General features: G+C 31.8%; 1 protein-coding gene across 1 annotated transcript in view; it reads right to left on the reverse strand.

The window, feature by feature from the left end:
* LOC117693051 (uncharacterized) overlaps nucleotides 1-16,456 on the reverse strand; it is a 44,185-nt gene that overhangs the window by 18,583 nt on the left and 9,146 nt on the right. The window contains exons 11-40 of the mRNA XM_066084010.1: nucleotides 15,894-16,193; nucleotides 15,625-15,767; nucleotides 14,702-14,865; nucleotides 14,365-14,509; nucleotides 13,988-14,183; nucleotides 13,569-13,819; nucleotides 13,251-13,479; nucleotides 12,455-12,697; nucleotides 12,224-12,352; nucleotides 11,600-11,803; nucleotides 11,235-11,483; nucleotides 10,177-10,378; nucleotides 8,923-9,089; nucleotides 8,643-8,804; nucleotides 6,460-6,588; nucleotides 6,222-6,350; nucleotides 5,964-6,080; nucleotides 5,722-5,844; nucleotides 5,148-5,396; nucleotides 4,850-4,975; nucleotides 4,584-4,712; nucleotides 4,321-4,458; nucleotides 3,932-4,051; nucleotides 3,086-3,343; nucleotides 2,739-2,996; nucleotides 2,031-2,153; nucleotides 1,517-1,540; nucleotides 1,310-1,407; nucleotides 1,152-1,213; nucleotides 840-1,015 (exon numbers count right to left, since the gene is read on the reverse strand). Coding sequence (XP_065940082.1) covers nucleotides 840-1,015; nucleotides 1,152-1,213; nucleotides 1,310-1,407; nucleotides 1,517-1,540; nucleotides 2,031-2,153; nucleotides 2,739-2,996; nucleotides 3,086-3,343; nucleotides 3,932-4,051; nucleotides 4,321-4,458; nucleotides 4,584-4,712; nucleotides 4,850-4,975; nucleotides 5,148-5,396; nucleotides 5,722-5,844; nucleotides 5,964-6,080; nucleotides 6,222-6,350; nucleotides 6,460-6,588; nucleotides 8,643-8,804; nucleotides 8,923-9,089; nucleotides 10,177-10,378; nucleotides 11,235-11,483; nucleotides 11,600-11,803; nucleotides 12,224-12,352; nucleotides 12,455-12,697; nucleotides 13,251-13,479; nucleotides 13,569-13,819; nucleotides 13,988-14,183; nucleotides 14,365-14,509; nucleotides 14,702-14,865; nucleotides 15,625-15,767; nucleotides 15,894-16,193 — 5,043 coding nt within the window. The remainder of the gene's footprint in view (nucleotides 1-839; nucleotides 1,016-1,151; nucleotides 1,214-1,309; nucleotides 1,408-1,516; nucleotides 1,541-2,030; nucleotides 2,154-2,738; nucleotides 2,997-3,085; nucleotides 3,344-3,931; nucleotides 4,052-4,320; nucleotides 4,459-4,583; nucleotides 4,713-4,849; nucleotides 4,976-5,147; nucleotides 5,397-5,721; nucleotides 5,845-5,963; nucleotides 6,081-6,221; nucleotides 6,351-6,459; nucleotides 6,589-8,642; nucleotides 8,805-8,922; nucleotides 9,090-10,176; nucleotides 10,379-11,234; nucleotides 11,484-11,599; nucleotides 11,804-12,223; nucleotides 12,353-12,454; nucleotides 12,698-13,250; nucleotides 13,480-13,568; nucleotides 13,820-13,987; nucleotides 14,184-14,364; nucleotides 14,510-14,701; nucleotides 14,866-15,624; nucleotides 15,768-15,893; nucleotides 16,194-16,456) is intronic.

A 16,456-nucleotide genomic window follows, 5' to 3' on the forward strand; every position in this document is an offset into this window, starting at 1 on the left:
TCAATAAGCACTTACATTGTAGCAATCGTTTATCACTCGTCACAATTTATTTCTTTATCTTTAATTTTTATAAGTGTCACTAAAAACTGCCTCGTTTGCAATTTATAGTTGAAATGATAATCGACGCTATTCTTCAAACGTTGTACAGTACACAAATTATTTCAGCTACCGAATATAGGAAGTTAAAACTTAGCAGTTACTTGTACATTAGTTAAATAAAAGAACGCACCAGATTTACATTATTTGTAAGGAGATCAGCTAAAATTTTGCAAGAACGTAAAGTAAATGCTATATCTATACGTTTTAATTTCACAACAGCACGGCCGATCAACAAAAGATGAGCATCTTATATCCCACGTAAAGCAAAATTAAATGAAGTAGTTAGACACCGTTCACCCACTGCTTATTCAGCATTCACTCACCGTTCACTCTTAACGTTAGCTCACCGTTCATGTGGGAAAGTATAGCGTTATAGAGAATGTAATTTGTCTTCTTTATATGATTTTAGAGATGAACTTAATTCATAAGAGAGTAATTCGTAGGATATTTGAAATTTCAGGCCGTTTATTATATATGAAACGTAAACTGTTAACCCCTGGTTAACATTCTAGGTAATCTTATAGCTAAAATTAACTGAATTTTAAACATTTTGTTTGCATACATTACAAATCTAACTTTTTAAATGTCAACAATTGAAAGCATATTGGCGCCTTTATTTTCTCAAACTATTGTGACGTCAATTCTATTCAATTTAGCAAAAAGAAAAAAAGAAAAGAAAAACTTTTAACATTAACATGTACATATAATAAATTTAAGGTACTTTGATTTTCAATGCAAACCTCGTTCCTCTCCAGTAGCATCAATCACTGATACAGATGAAGGTGTTATCAATTCATTAGCATACAATATGTTGCCTTCTCCTTTAGATAAACTTATCATTAATGAAACAATATCTTGTTTTGCTTCTTCTTTCTTGTCGGTTATAACTTCGAATTCAACGATTGTACTTCCTTTCCTGAAAATAAAATGCATCTTTGATTATTGTTTTTGATCAATTTTGTTGGAATAATTATCAAACTTATTTCTGCTTTTGTTAATTAGACATATTCGTGAGGTATCTTATGACAGCACTGACTATACCAAAAACATACCTTATGACCAGAATAAGTACTTTCAGGAATCCAGCGATCCGGCTTTTGTAGAAATTAGTTAACTGTAAAAGAATAGAAATATATATAATTAGAGAAAGTTTTTTTTTGTGAAACTCAAATCGAACAACAAAGCATCCATTATAATGAAATTATTATACAGATGTTTCCATGTTTTTCACGACATTAGCATAGTCATCAGCAAGTGGTATGTTCTTTGCGAAGGTCACAACAATTCCAAGTTTAGCCTCTGTAGTTTCTGATAGCAAAAAAAAATGATAAAGATATCAAAGTTACACGTGTATACATAAATCTTACACAAATTAAACAGATGATTTTTTTTCTTACACTGTTTCAAAAATACTCACTTGGTTTATATGCTGCTACTCTCTCTATTCAAAAAAGCAACATAATGAACATGTATCAATAAACTCATATCACACCAGATAAAATTATGTAAACACAGAAACAAATTAATTTCCTTTTTGTATGTATAGACAATTACATTTTATTTAATTTTAACAGTATGACTCATATCTTTCAATTAAATTACGTAGTCTAAATAAATTACCATCGATAAATCAATACGTCATCATAAATAGCATTTTAGCATCATTGAGCAGCAGGTTTTAAAGATGAAGTTAGGTATTAGTACTTGACTTAACACACTTAATTGTATAAAGTTCACGACACCACATCTTCAACGACCGTTTAGGCGGTAATTTTGGGCCATGAAGTCTGTTCTCTTTTACCATGGATTACATTAACATGCAATTACATGTATTTATATCTTGTTATATCAAGCCCCATAATATAAACAACTATGTTTACTGTAATAATGTTTTATCTTATATAGAATTAAAATAAAAATGAAGTACAAACCTGCGCAAAAATGACCGTCGCCACTATATCCCGGTTTGCAAGTGCATGTGAAATTTCCTACTTTATTAGTACAGTTGGCATTGACGTCACAATTATTTAAGTCAAGTGAACATTCGTCAATATCTAAAGAAAAATATATCTGAATGAAAAATAATAAGACAAAAAAGTACCGGTACTCAAAACACATCTAGGTAAAATACAGATGTCTGAGTTATTAAAAGCTATGTTTCTCAGACTACATAAACTTAAGCCCATGCGCTTTATAAGTCATATGATACATGTTACAATTTAGAGTATGAAAATCATTCACAATTATAATGTATTCTTATTCTTAATTATTAATACGCCCCTCCCACCATCAATGATTAAAAACAAACTGTTAACTTCAAACATTAAATACAGATTGATAATTAGCATATTGAAAAGATTTCAAGAGGACTAATGACAGAACACAAAATGAAAACTATTGAATATTTGCTTTTACACCAGTGTCATTTTCACAGAGAAACTTTCTTTTTTCAATTTTTGCTAAAGCCGTATGATCATTCTAACCACGAAACCAATTTGTTTTTTGTATCACCAGTAGTAGATAAGAACTTTATATAAATACATATTGAAAATGAAACTTAATCCAAATATTTTAACATCTACACAATCCAAGATTTCAATTGAGAATACATGTAAATAAAATTTTATGCATACACTCACCGATACAAAACCCAGAACCATCCTTCTGGAATCCAACGTCACAATTACAAACATAAGATCCGTTTGTCTCTAAACATTTAGTGTTTGGACCACAGATGGTCGTGTTAGCACACTCTAGAACGTCTTCTGTACAATCAGCACCTTGCCATCCCTCTTTACAGTAACAAGTACCATTTTTCTTGTCACATGACTGTGTGTTGGTGAAATCACACGAACATTGACTTGAACAATTTTTTCCAAAGGTGTTTAAAGTACATTCTGAAAATTCAAAATAGAAATAATATATATGTGATTAAGTGTAATTGTTAAGAAGAACAAACATTTTTTGTTGAGTTGCATGTATTAACCTTTACAGCTTCCAGTTGGTGTTCGTTCGTATCCACCTTTACAATCACATCTAAAAGACCCTTCAAAATTAATGCATTCTTCATAGGTGATCTTACATGGACTTTCAGTGTTATTGCATTCATTAATGTCCGTATCACAAAATCTTCCTGTCCAACCAGATTTACACACACATCCACTTATATGATCACACCTTTCAGAACCTTGGCCACATTTACATTGTTCTTTACAATTTTCTCCGTACAATCCATCAACACATTCTGTAACACAAAGTTATTTTATTTAATATATTTAGTCTAAAACATCCGGTATTAATTTGAGAGCAGATACTTTTCTTGTCGTGTGCATTAAAATCAATTGTTTCATGGAGCTAAAAATAAAAACAATACCCACTCACATTGAACATATACTTTAACGACAATGATTTCTACGTTTTTCTTGTTTTTTTTTTTATTACACATGCCATTTACATTACATGTACTACTGTATATGATCTTTGGGAGATGAAGAAAGAATACAGACACCTAAAATATTAATTCAAAAGAAAATGTAAATATAATTTCAATGGGTTTTTTTTTATAGTTGAAATAGGTTATGATGAAAACCTATCATTGCAGAAACAACTTATATAAGACAATGATTTTATTTTATACTTAGAACTTTCATTATTCACAAATGAATTTTTTGTTTTTAAAAAATACTTAAACCAGATTTGCCATACTTCTGTTCATATAACAATTTTAAACGGGTATTACATGTTTAAGTATGTATTACTTTTCTGGTATCGAGTAGAACGATATCGATTAATTATTCACATTGTCAAAAGACATATACGATCGTTGTATTACTTGTGCATGATTTCCGATCATTTTCCAAAACGTGTCCAGTGGAACAAGAACATTCAAACGATCCTTCACTGTTTGTACAATTCTGTTGACATGTACTTGAATCTTCGCATTCATTAATATCTAGAAAGATAAAATGTTTCATTAGAAACACGATGTAAAAGATCTTGTACATAATTATGTAAATAATGACGTAAAAACGGGGATATCCTCATATTTGGATCATATACACATCAATTTAAATATTTCGCTTTCTTAATAATTTTAAACTGGAATTTAATCATAAAAATAAACATTCTAAATGGCATATACATTAAATCATGATAGGACGCATGCGTAAACAAGTATACATTTGCAAACGCATGTTTTCACCATCATTTATTATCACTTACCTTCGCAAGAGCTATTATCGAAGTCAAGCCTAAACCCTGATTCACAAAAACAATATCCTATATTTAAATTGGATCTTTTTTCGAGCCGACATCCATAGCTGCAGTTTAATTCAGGGAACAGGGCACATACATTGACAACTAAAATTCCAAAAAAAGTTTATTGCTTAAATATTTTCCAACACAGGTTTCTTTTAAAAAAACTATATTAACGTGTTAATCAACATATTTATGTAACATGAAGTTGATTTGATACAGATAAATACCCTTTTCACATGTTTTTCTGTCGATGTCATGTAAGGCATATCCAAATTCACATTCACAATTAAATCCCCCGACATTGTTAATGCAAATGTGTTGACAATCAGATGTACCGCTCAAACATTCATCTACATCTACAAAATGAGTAAATCTCAAAACAATTTTATTCTTTGATAGTGACAAAAGAAAAAACGTTTACGCTTTCCTATAGGCTTATATAAGGGAGCATATTTGCAAATATATAAATTATGAATGTTAACTAGTTGCATACCCTCACATTTGGAATCATTTTTTTGAAATCCTGACTTGCAATTACAAGTGTAGTTTCCATGAAGATTTTGACAATCAGTATCATCAGGACATTCGTTTAATGTTAAATCTGAACATTCATCAATATCTGCAAAAGCAAATTCAAGATGTCACATGAAATACATGTTGTAATTAGCATACTAATTATAAGCATTTTGTGATATCACATTTAAAAGAAAAGTGTAAATTAAACCGAAAAAGAATGTTAAGATCATAAGTTATAATGAAATGGTAATGAACAAACGAATGATATATATCACCTTCGCAAATATCTCCATTCATTTTAAAACCGACTCTACACTTGCACAAGTAAGACCCTTCAAGGTTTTTGCAGACCTTTTCATTTCCACATATGGTTTCATTGTCACACTCATCGATATCGACAGAACAATTCGTCCCTGTCCAGCCTGGTTTACAGACACAGCCAGTCTCGGGGTCACAACGATCCATACCTTGTCCACATTTGCATATTTGACCGCAATTTTCACCGAAATTTGGTTCTTTACATTCTGTGTTAAAAAGAATAAAAATAAAAGTAACCATTTTGAAGAATCTGTACATAGCATTTTCATTTCATGAAAATGTAATGTTTATCATATGTCAGTAGTACATATAATTTTTGTAGACCATGTTTTAACATGATTTTAGTTTTTTCGACCAAAGAAACGGAACAGTTCGATTTTATGTAAATCTTTGATTTTGATGAGGGACACAGTTTTGGAGGGAAAAAAGTTTATGTAAAAGTGTCAAACAATATCTTTTGATAAATAAATATATAAGCTTATTTGATAAAGAATCTAATAAAAAAAAGGATATATATATACATGTATGTACCTGTACATGAAACTTTATCCTTATCTAATGTGTACCCAGGACGACAGTAACATTGGAATGAACCATTGGTGTTTGTGCATTCCTGTAGACATGGTGAAGGTTTGACAACACACTCATTTACATCTAAAAGAGCAATGATATTCAATATTAACATTTTACCTCACAATATTGAATGAAAAAAATGTTTAAAAAAAAGTACATTGTTTACAGTTAACGTTTGCATGTAGTATACTGGTTGTTACCTATACAATTCTCTTCGTCTTCAGCTAGTTGATAACCAATTGGACAGAGACATTTTTGTTCAGTCGGATCACAAGTGTACTCACAAGTCTTGTTGAAGCTCTCACAAGGGTTTTCGTCTGAACAACATATGGTTTGAAAGATAGAATTGTATAAAACAAAAAAAAGTTTGAGCCAAACAGTATAGGATATACATTTACATATACTTTTAAGTTTAAAAATAAATATATCATTTTTGAATTACTTTTCTCAATACAAACCTAATTTAGAACATGTAGTTTTATCAGTTTTCAAGACAAACCATGGGAAGCACTGACACTCAAATGAACCAGGTGTATTATTACAGAGCTGTTCGCACCCTGAAGTCAGTTCTAAGCACTCGTCGATATCTGTATCAAAATTGGTTGAAAAAATGTTTACAATAAGATTATAAGCATGGATTGCCGTCGACGTATTGGATAACAAATCCCAAAAATAGACCAGGAGAGTAGTAATTACCTTCACAAACAGTGTTGCTTTTTCGAAATCCTGTCAAACAATTGCACTTGTAACTTCCTTCAGTATTTTCACAAATCTCTGACTGAATGTTGCAAATGTTCGTCCCACTTGCTTGGCATTCATTTATATCTGCATGTTAAGAATAGTTTGAAAAAGTGGATGATTCTTTAATTACAGACCCTGAAACGTACTACTACACAAAAAAAGCGTGCGACTTTCGTGCGAGAAACGTTTCGTGTAAACCGTTTAGCGTTTCGTGTAAACCGTTTAGCGTTTCGTGTGAATCGTGAAGCGTTTCGTGTAAACCGTTTAGCGTTTCGGGCAAAGCGTGCAGCGTTTCGGGCAAAGCGTGTAAATCGTTTCGGGCAAAGCGTGCGAGAACCGTGTGAAACGTTCATCAGATTTCATTCGGAACTCTCTGACAATTTAATTGTTTCAAAATAGCGCTCGTGTTAAACATTACTTTAAACTGTTTGTGATTGGCAAAAGTCCTTTGTAGATATTCTCGTGAAAAAATCTATTAGAAATGATATACTTATCTTTTTACAAAGTTGAATTAATTTTTAACAAACAAAAGAAAAGTATGCATATTGAAAGAAGACTAATTACTGACGCATGTACATAGTTCGACAATACTCGGCCAACCGAGGGATGAACTGTATAGGAAGAAGAAGAAGACTATTCGGCTGTTTATGACTAGCACACCTAACCTCGGACATCGGGTAAGACCTGCACCTGGCTGAACCTGTCAATCAAACTCTGTGTATTCGTTTTCATTGGCTGGTCATGCGTCTCTTTTTTTGTCAATAGCCAATAGAAATTTAATGACTTCAAGGTAGTCGGAATCAGTTACTGTATTTGATGATGCACACAATTTAAATGATAGATTGTTTAACATTAATTTGAACAAAATTAAATGTAAACATAGAAAGAAAATATACTGTTCATTTCTATGAAATGCGGCAACTAAATTCTTCTAAATCCCGATTAAAAATATGTCTACAAGTTATTATTTTAATTATTTAAACACTGTAAAGTAATTAACACACTGAAATTTTTCTAAAATGTACACATGCAATTAATTATTATGGGAATCTATATGCATGGTACTTAATTCAAATAGATTATGATAGATATACATTGTAGTGTACGCCGTTATGCGGGGCGCCGGTTATGTATACGAATATTGAGACAAAAATTTAAATCATTTTTATTTTTTGTTCTTTCCGAAATCCGAAATAGTAATGACAACTTTCTTTATTGTTTAATCGATTGATTTTTTCTGTGACTTTATGTACGGAACATTTATTTACGCGAATGATACGACATAGGAAAAAAAAATAATCGGTTGTTTTATAGCATTTTTCTAACTTATGTGACTAACTTTTTTTTACATAACTTTCAAAATTATCAATGTAAATAATTACAGGTTTATTTACTATTAGTATTTATACATCGTATTCTCTGAAACCAATAAAAATACTAATGTGAAAAGAAAAAACAAATCCCACCGAATACTGAAAAACCGATTTCAGTTTGTAATCATACGGATTTTATTTTTGGTATTGAATATTGTGTTACGGTAACTTTTTTCTCTGTAATTTTTATTTTTTACGGCACTAATAAGAATAACGGATATTTCTTTTGAGCAATAAATATATTTACAGAAGTAGTATTTTTGGCTAATTCTGTGAATAAATAATTTTTTTGCTTTAAATATAGGTACCAAATTAATTTAATTAATCAATAAAATACTTATGTACATAATTGTTTCTTATATCAGTATTTCTATTATATCGAGTTTTCTTAAAATTAATTCTTACTAAGAAAGTCAGTGTAAAATTCCGAGAGGACCCGAATCGATCAGGATAAAAGCGTGTCCAAAGCGTGTCAAAAGCGAGCAAATCGTTTCGCGCGAGAATCGTTTCGTGTAAACCGTTCAGCGTTTCGTGTAAATCGTTTAGCGTTTCGGGCAAAGCGTGCAGCGTTTCGTGTAAACCGTTCAGCGTTTCGTGTGAACCGTTTAGCGAGCGTGTAGCGAGCGTGCAGCGAGCGTGTGGTGTAGTAGTACGTTTCAGGGTCTGTAGGAAAAAGTAACATATTAGGAATTCTATTTCTTTTTTTATATTTTTACCTTCGTAATCAGTCTTTTAATTGGAAATCATATTTAAATTCTTTGTTACCTTCACATTTATTATTCATATCATTGTATCCTTTTGGACAACCAGAACAGTTATAACCCCGACCCAAACGAGTTTCTTCTTCCGGTGTAAGGTCAGTACAATTTCTACGTAACGAACATGGTTCGTTACTGCAGGCATTCGTATCTAGTTCACAGTTCAAACCTATCAATTTGTAAATATAGCCAAACTTAATTGACAAAGCAAAATACTGACAACGGCAAATCTATTGAGTATTCAATTCCATGCTTTTTCTGGTCAGTTTCAAAACACGTTCTCATACCGGAATAGCCCTTTTCACATGAACACACTGCTAAACTGTAGCGGGCATTATCAGTGGGTATAACGTCGTCATAGTCGCAGCGTCCGTGACTTCCGCATCCACCACATAGAATAATGGTTACATCCAGGGATGGTGATTCAGCTCCAATACCATCTATCACACTGATGCTAATACAAGTATATTACAAATAATTTAACATGATTCCTTGCAATGTGTATATCATTTAATTATCATAAACCTTATTTGAAGAAAGGCCTTATCCTACCTGTCGTACTACCATGAATATAATAGACCCAAAATAAAGAAAATAAGTAGCCAATCAGGGGTCAATTTCTATTGTTTAGATATACAGAATGTTTTTCTTCTGAATGAAATAAGAAACAAAAATCCCCCAAAAATTACAACTTCAAAACATATTATGTTTAATTCAATAAAGTTTTGTTTGACAGAACTAGATTTTATGATTTTTATCGCTTTTTGGTGTATTCAAGTCTTTCTATTTGATAATGAAAACATTACAAATAATATTTAAATTCTAAACTCCAAAATACAAGTAGTATCACTTATGAGGTTATGAGATTCTTGTGTTATTTTGCAAGAAACCTGACAGGTAACAGGAATTGTTTTTATTACCACAATTTTAATTTTGCTTTTTCTACTAATACAAGTAGATTAAAGGAGCATGGTCACGATTTTGGTAAAATTCTATTTTTCTGTTTTCATAATTAATAAAGCTTTAGAAATGCGTTTCTAATGATCAAATAAATTTTGAGAGTCAGTTGAAGAGTTGTAAGCAAGATACAGGGCTCACAATTCTTTGTCATGTAAACAAGGCTCGTGCCCTGTTTTTGTTTACAAAGGTTCAATATACCAGTAAAAAAGCTTTTTCCAGCTAAATTGTCTATTATTTTATTTATTTTAAGCATAGATAAACAATTCCTTACGTTTAACACATTTGTTTTAGGTTTAAAACTGAAATTTTTGCTTCAACGTTCAAAATGTAAACAAACGCTTTGTTTACATATCAAAGAATTTCATGTTCTATAAATCGCTTATAACTCAACAAATGACACTAAAATTTCTGTTGCCTTTTAAAAATGCGTTTCTGAAGCATAGTAATATTAAAATCGGAAATTATTTTCTGATCAAAATCGTGACCATGCCCCTTTAAATTATCTAAATTTTATCTAAACAGTGAATGCGAAGTTACCTCATCCTTGAGACATAAAGCAAAGAAGGTACACTAAAAATTACCTAATTTCTGATACATTGGTATTCTTTGGTGTCCACGTGGCTAAACCCGTGGTATTGTTTAATTTAAAACCATCTGGGTATTTGAGAATTCTATATTCAGGCTTTATCGTGCTGTCATCAGAAGCGTTGAACTGCATATACACAGTCTTATTCATTTCTACATTGATTGAAGTATTTCCTGCTATGGTAGGTGATTCGTTTTCTTAAAAAAAAATTGAATAGTGTAAATCATATGTTTTTTAGACCTTAAATAGAATTCACAACAAATTCTATAAGGATACTTTCACCAACTTAAAAACCTAACATGGTTGCGGTATTTTATCGGTTGGCAAAATGCCGTGCAAAAATAAATTTACAGAAAAAAAACCCCGATCTACAGTCCTTGACGGTCACCTGAGTACAATTTAGATTGACCTCTTAAGAGTCTCATTGTTTGTATTTTAAGATTCAATTAATGTGCATAGTGACAGTGCACTTTAGTTTATCTTATTGTGTATTAACTGAAGAAAACCCTACGCAAGAGTTCTGAACCCTAGGGGTAATGAATTTCACAATATAGGTATAGGGGAGTCGTGGATATAACAACCATACATTCGGTTTATCCCCCGTTTGCTATGAACACATGATTCACAATTAAGAAGAAGGGTTCATACATGTAAATGTTCTTACCATGCAATTAGTTTTTTTTAAACTGTAGAAGGGACTGGAGTGGAATTTTTTTTTTTTTTTAGATTTTTTAACACTTTCACTATTTGTTCTTACCGCCTTGAGCCTATATGCCTCACCAAAGGGTCATACATTTTTTAAATTTTTGATAGAAGGCTTCAAATAACATCAGAGCGATTATCGTTATACTATTTGCTTAAATTAAAAAATGTTTGGAGTTTAGATACCATGTTTGATACGAAAACAACTATAAAATTGACTATTCAGCCAGATTTTTTTTTATCACCAAGAAACATTGGTTTAATTAATCAATATTAAATAATTAAGATTAATATTATAGCATTTTGAAGTATTTGTTATGACTTAATATGATGTAAACCTGACCAGCTTACCAACTATCTTCTTATCGGACTGTGCTGATGCTTCCGAAGTTCCTGATGATTCTGCAAGAGCTATGTCTCCAGTCGCCAGGTAATCGAAGATGCAGGCTTGTGACGGATTTGGACCGCATTTCATATTAGCGTCCTCAATTTGATTTTTATCCACTTCGTCTAAGAATATTGGCTCAAAGTCAAGATGAGTGTAATTGTGATACGTTAATCCCTTGTCATAGTGAAAAAGAGACTTTTCATTTACAAGCCCTGGAAAAATTGAAATGGATAATCTCAAACCAATGAAATGTTTATTGATGTGGAATAGAAGGAAGCAGAATTTAAATAACTATAACATTATACATTATAGCAAATCATATCCTCACATTTTTGACCAAAGTTGTTGTAGATATTTCTTTCTGTTTCAGTTGCATTATCATCCAAAATTGTCCCATTTGGAAGTACAAATTCATTTGCAGCATTCCCATCAAAATTCCCCATTAATCCTTTTGCATGACTTTTGTATTCATTGTCAACAACCACCTCAGATATAAGAAATCGCACTCCCAGGCTGACTTTAAGAAGAACAGCTTCAACAAAAACATACAATTTGAATGTCAACAGAAAAAAGAGAGAATTTTCATAGGTCTTCTGATTATCTAATGCAAATGACTAGAGGGTTAGCTTAGTGTTAGAGCATCAAGTTGTTGAAAATGCCTTATTTTTTGTCAATGATCAAATTAAATATGTAACTTCATGTACACTTTTTTATTTGCAAGACTTGATTCAGAAGCAAATTCAATACTAACTAAATGCTTTTATGTTTTCTGAGAATGCACTTCATTGTGACATTTTTGTTATGTTCTAGTAAATTTAAAAAAGACATCTTTTAGAACAACAGAAAAGCCAATTGAGTATTTTATAATTACATGTAGATATTCAAAGCCTTGTTTTTTGTTTAAGATTTAATTCACAATGGTTATTGAGATCAATAATATAATTATACTCACATGTTTGCAAAAATGAAGCCGATAACGTTTGATTTTCCCATTGAACAGACATGTTTTGATTCAAGAAAACAAAAGAAGAATTTTCAAATTCTTTTGTCATGTCCTTTTCATTGACTCTTACAAGCATTCCTAAAATAAAAAGGAACAGGAAACATAACCATGCCGGCAGATTTGATGAAATTGGAATTCACTTGATTTTGAATCATGGAACATTACAAGCCCTGACTTTACTTTTTTTGTCCCGAGACATATCAATCTGCAGTTTTGATCCAGTTTGATCTTGGGCCACAAACGCACTGAATATGGTAGCATTTATAGTCGTGCCGTTAGCTGTTGTTGCCAGGTCTGTCCTTGCCTGGAAGTCAAACTGTATTGGTTTCTTTGATATGTTCAACATTGTGTACTCTCCGTACCCATTAAAGGTGTAGTTTAACCCATCAAGTGTCACAATATGTGGATCTCCAAAGTTCAACGCTATTTAAAAAATATAGAAATCATTTCTAGATAAAGCATCAACAATAAGCATGTACCAATGCTAAATTATATGAATAGTTAAATAGCAATTCGGAAAAAGGGGATGATTTGTACAATAAACAATATTTTATTAACTCATGCTTCCGGGTTCAGAAGGTAGCGAAACCCAATTGCAAACTCCTTTATAAAAGCATCCTACCTTTATTGAAAAAATTAATATCTATTAAGCATGATCTCTCTATTGTAATACAAAAATTGTTTGTTGCATAAAAATATGAAACAGTACCAAAATCTACACGGTTCAGTCTGAACCAGTTTATCGATTGGTCGAACAATTTTTAACCTCACGTCCAATGCGTGCTCTGCGTCCTGAATACATGTACAAAAGGTTATTTTTCTTTTAAAATTAATGAAAAATATATTCATACTAAAAATAACGAGTAAAGAAAATATTTCGTTTCAAACGTATATTTTGATTAACCTAAATTTTTTATCCTATTATATGATTTATTACACAACAGTTTATTTTGAGTTATTAAAAAAAAGTAAATACCGGGATTAAATGGAGACCTCAGATAACACCTGGGAATAGGGCGGACCGCATAAAACCACTTGCAGTGTTTCGTTTTTATGCAGCATGTTTCTCTTGGTTTAAGGTCTTCCATTAAATGTTTTCGTTGTTCGAAAAACGGATTATATTGCAAAAGAGTTCCAGCGGATGGTAAAGACCGTTCAAGAGCACCCAAATTGTTGATCGACCCATGCATTTTATAGCAACATTCCTTCAATATGAAAAAGAACATGTTTATATTCTTCATTAGATTAATTAAATTCATTCGAAAAAGCTCTTACTCTTCAACTTGCAACTGACCGTATTTCTCCCAATTGTCCTGGAAGCGTAGCAAAGTGCTCTATTGATCCTGTCAAATCTGCTTATTGCATACCGGGGGTCAAATCTTAGAAGTATACTGGTACAGGGACATCTAATTTGACCTCGAACAAAGGACAATTGGTTGAATGTGTTTTGTTCCTTATTTCGGATGTACCAATCAAAACATTCCCTTTCGTCGTTATTTAATAAAACACCTGTGGTCAGTTTGTATATCCAAAACCCATTTACTCCTAACAAAAATAGAAATAAGAATCATTGAGACACCTACATGCACTGAAAAAAAAAATGTATCCATTATTTTTTTTTAAGTTGAGTATGATCTTTAAAACAAATATGATATCATATATATCACATTTTTAATGTGATTGCTTTACAAGTAAAACATGTAAATGTTATACCTCTGTTTCCCGGAACTGCACTCATGTTGAATGCCGCCGTTGTATACGAAAAAGGGTTTTTCTCGAACACATTCCCATATTGGTAGCCAATAGTTATCTTTCTATTTTCAATTGCTGGTAAATCAACATCTATATAATTGAAGACAGTGAACGTACTTTGACCATCCGTAATCAGAAGACACTGGAAGGTTATGTTCTGAAAGCAAGATTAATTTGATTTAGTTTCCCTATCTACCTCTTCTTACATTAACAATAATGTTAACTAGAATTATAAATGTTAGCAATTAAAAAGGTTTTACAAAGTGCATATCTTTGGTATAATGTTTTTATTAATTACGCGTTGATCTAATTGTAATTAATATCCTGAAAATTCTTACCTTCGACGTAATCCCTTCAAAGGTAATGTTATTCCAGGTGACTTTAAGAAGCCAAGATGCATTAAACTCGGGAAAGTCACCAAATTGACGGCGCACAATGGCATTTGCGTTTTCCAGAAAAGAATTGCTTTCTGTGCCATTTCCTCTTTAAAATATATAGTATATTAAAAGCTGATAGAAGATATGGTGAAATGAACGTTAATTAAGTTGTTTAACTAGAATTCAGTTGCATATTTTCACTCAAATTACTAGCAAAAATGATACAAAAATAAACTTCAGTGTGTGAAATACATTACTTTATCATTTCTCAATCTAAACGTTTTGTTTTTTAACCAACCTCTGATAAGTCTTGTAGTAAACGGTGCCATTACTGTTCGATGTCGACAGGTCTGTCCAAAATGGACAAATGATGCGCTTACCCTGTACCGTCTCCGTATTAATATCATATACTGTAGGACTGTTAAACCCTTCTCCGAGTCCAATAACACCATTTGAGCCAATCTTTGAATTAGGAAGATGTCAATAGAATAACACAACATTCAGAACTTATTTTATCAAAAATATGTCATAATTGTTCACTTTTTATTGAATAGCACAAATTGAATACTACTGGTTGATGAATTGTGTGGATTCTATGTATGGAATAATTATGCCACTAGAAATTGTCTGGTCATTAATAATTTATGTTTGTTGCTATGTGTTCTACTATGAGTATTAGTATCTTAAGCTCCATAATTTACATTTTATCAATAATGACTGAAATGCGTATTCATACCGTCACACACACTAGACTACATTGTGCTAGCTTACCAATAGTTGTGTTAACATTTGGTGAAGATGGCCATGTAAGGACCATTAACATTTTTGTCATATGTAAGAATGTGGTTTTTGTCTTGTCCCGTCAATGTACTTGTCTTTTTTTCAGGACACAACACAAATAGTTCCATGTTGTTCATAATGTATTCACGTTCATGCATTATATGTTCCATGCGACCTTTTTATAAGTAGGGCTGCTGATTTGATTGCATGCTTTTGATAAGCATATTTTTTACTTTTATGCAGCAGGCTATCACGTTTATTCCTGTTTGATAATTGACATTTATGTTGAAAAAATTACATATTTCATTTTTTAAGGAAAAATTATTATTGAATTATTGTTCAGTTAACAAATAAGAGGTGGTAGGCATATATGGCATAAAGTGCAAATCAAATGTGCACCGTGCATCGATTGAGGTGCACTTTGAAAACAAAGAAACTAACATGAACAAAGTTAAAACCTTCCTCTGAACCGTCCCCTGCGAAGACTGATGTAGGAGAGTAAAGCTTGGGACTTTCGACGTCATCTCCTCTGAGTATTTCGTCTAGGTTTCCAAAATCCAAATGCAAATAGCCTTCTGGATCACCTTTGGTATCAATCAGATATAGTTTTATCAACATTTAATCTCATGAACTATAAATTAAGTATTGTAAATTGATAAATAGGAATAAATTTAACCAACACTTATGCGTACAATATATACTCAACTTACTTTTATCAATTGTTATCGTCTCTATATGGGGATTACTTTCTGCAATTCCAATCAATGGACCGCTGAAGATACCGCCATAACTTACTGTTGTAATTGTTACGTTGTAAGAAGTTCCAGGCGTTAGTTTTTTATTCCAGTGAATCTCTGGAATATTACCGAATGTCTGCTGCTGATGTCCATCAACTACTATTTTATAGTAATTTAGTGTTGAATTTCCATCCGGTGGATTCCACTTTAAAAACAAATGAGTCGCAGAAAAATTGCTCAACGCAAGATCAAGTCTTCCAGGAGGCAGTGGTTCTGTATATATGAAAAAAAAACCCCAACTAATAACTAAATGACATAATTATACAGTTTTGATTGACCAATCCACTAGAAATTCGATGCATTTATTTAACATCCAAAGCGTAGACCTATGCTTCATCATATTCACATGTTTTTTTTAACAAGTTCTTATAATATCGGTATAATTCAATGCTTAATCCTCAGTCATGGCTCCTCGTGAACCACTGTGCACCCTCAGCATTACCTTATACAGTTTCAGATTGTTGGAAAAAGAAGAC

Source organism: Magallana gigas, chromosome 5, assembly GCF_963853765.1.
Source record: "Magallana gigas chromosome 5, xbMagGiga1.1, whole genome shotgun sequence".
Lineage (NCBI taxonomy): Eukaryota > Metazoa > Mollusca > Bivalvia > Ostreida > Ostreidae > Magallana > Magallana gigas.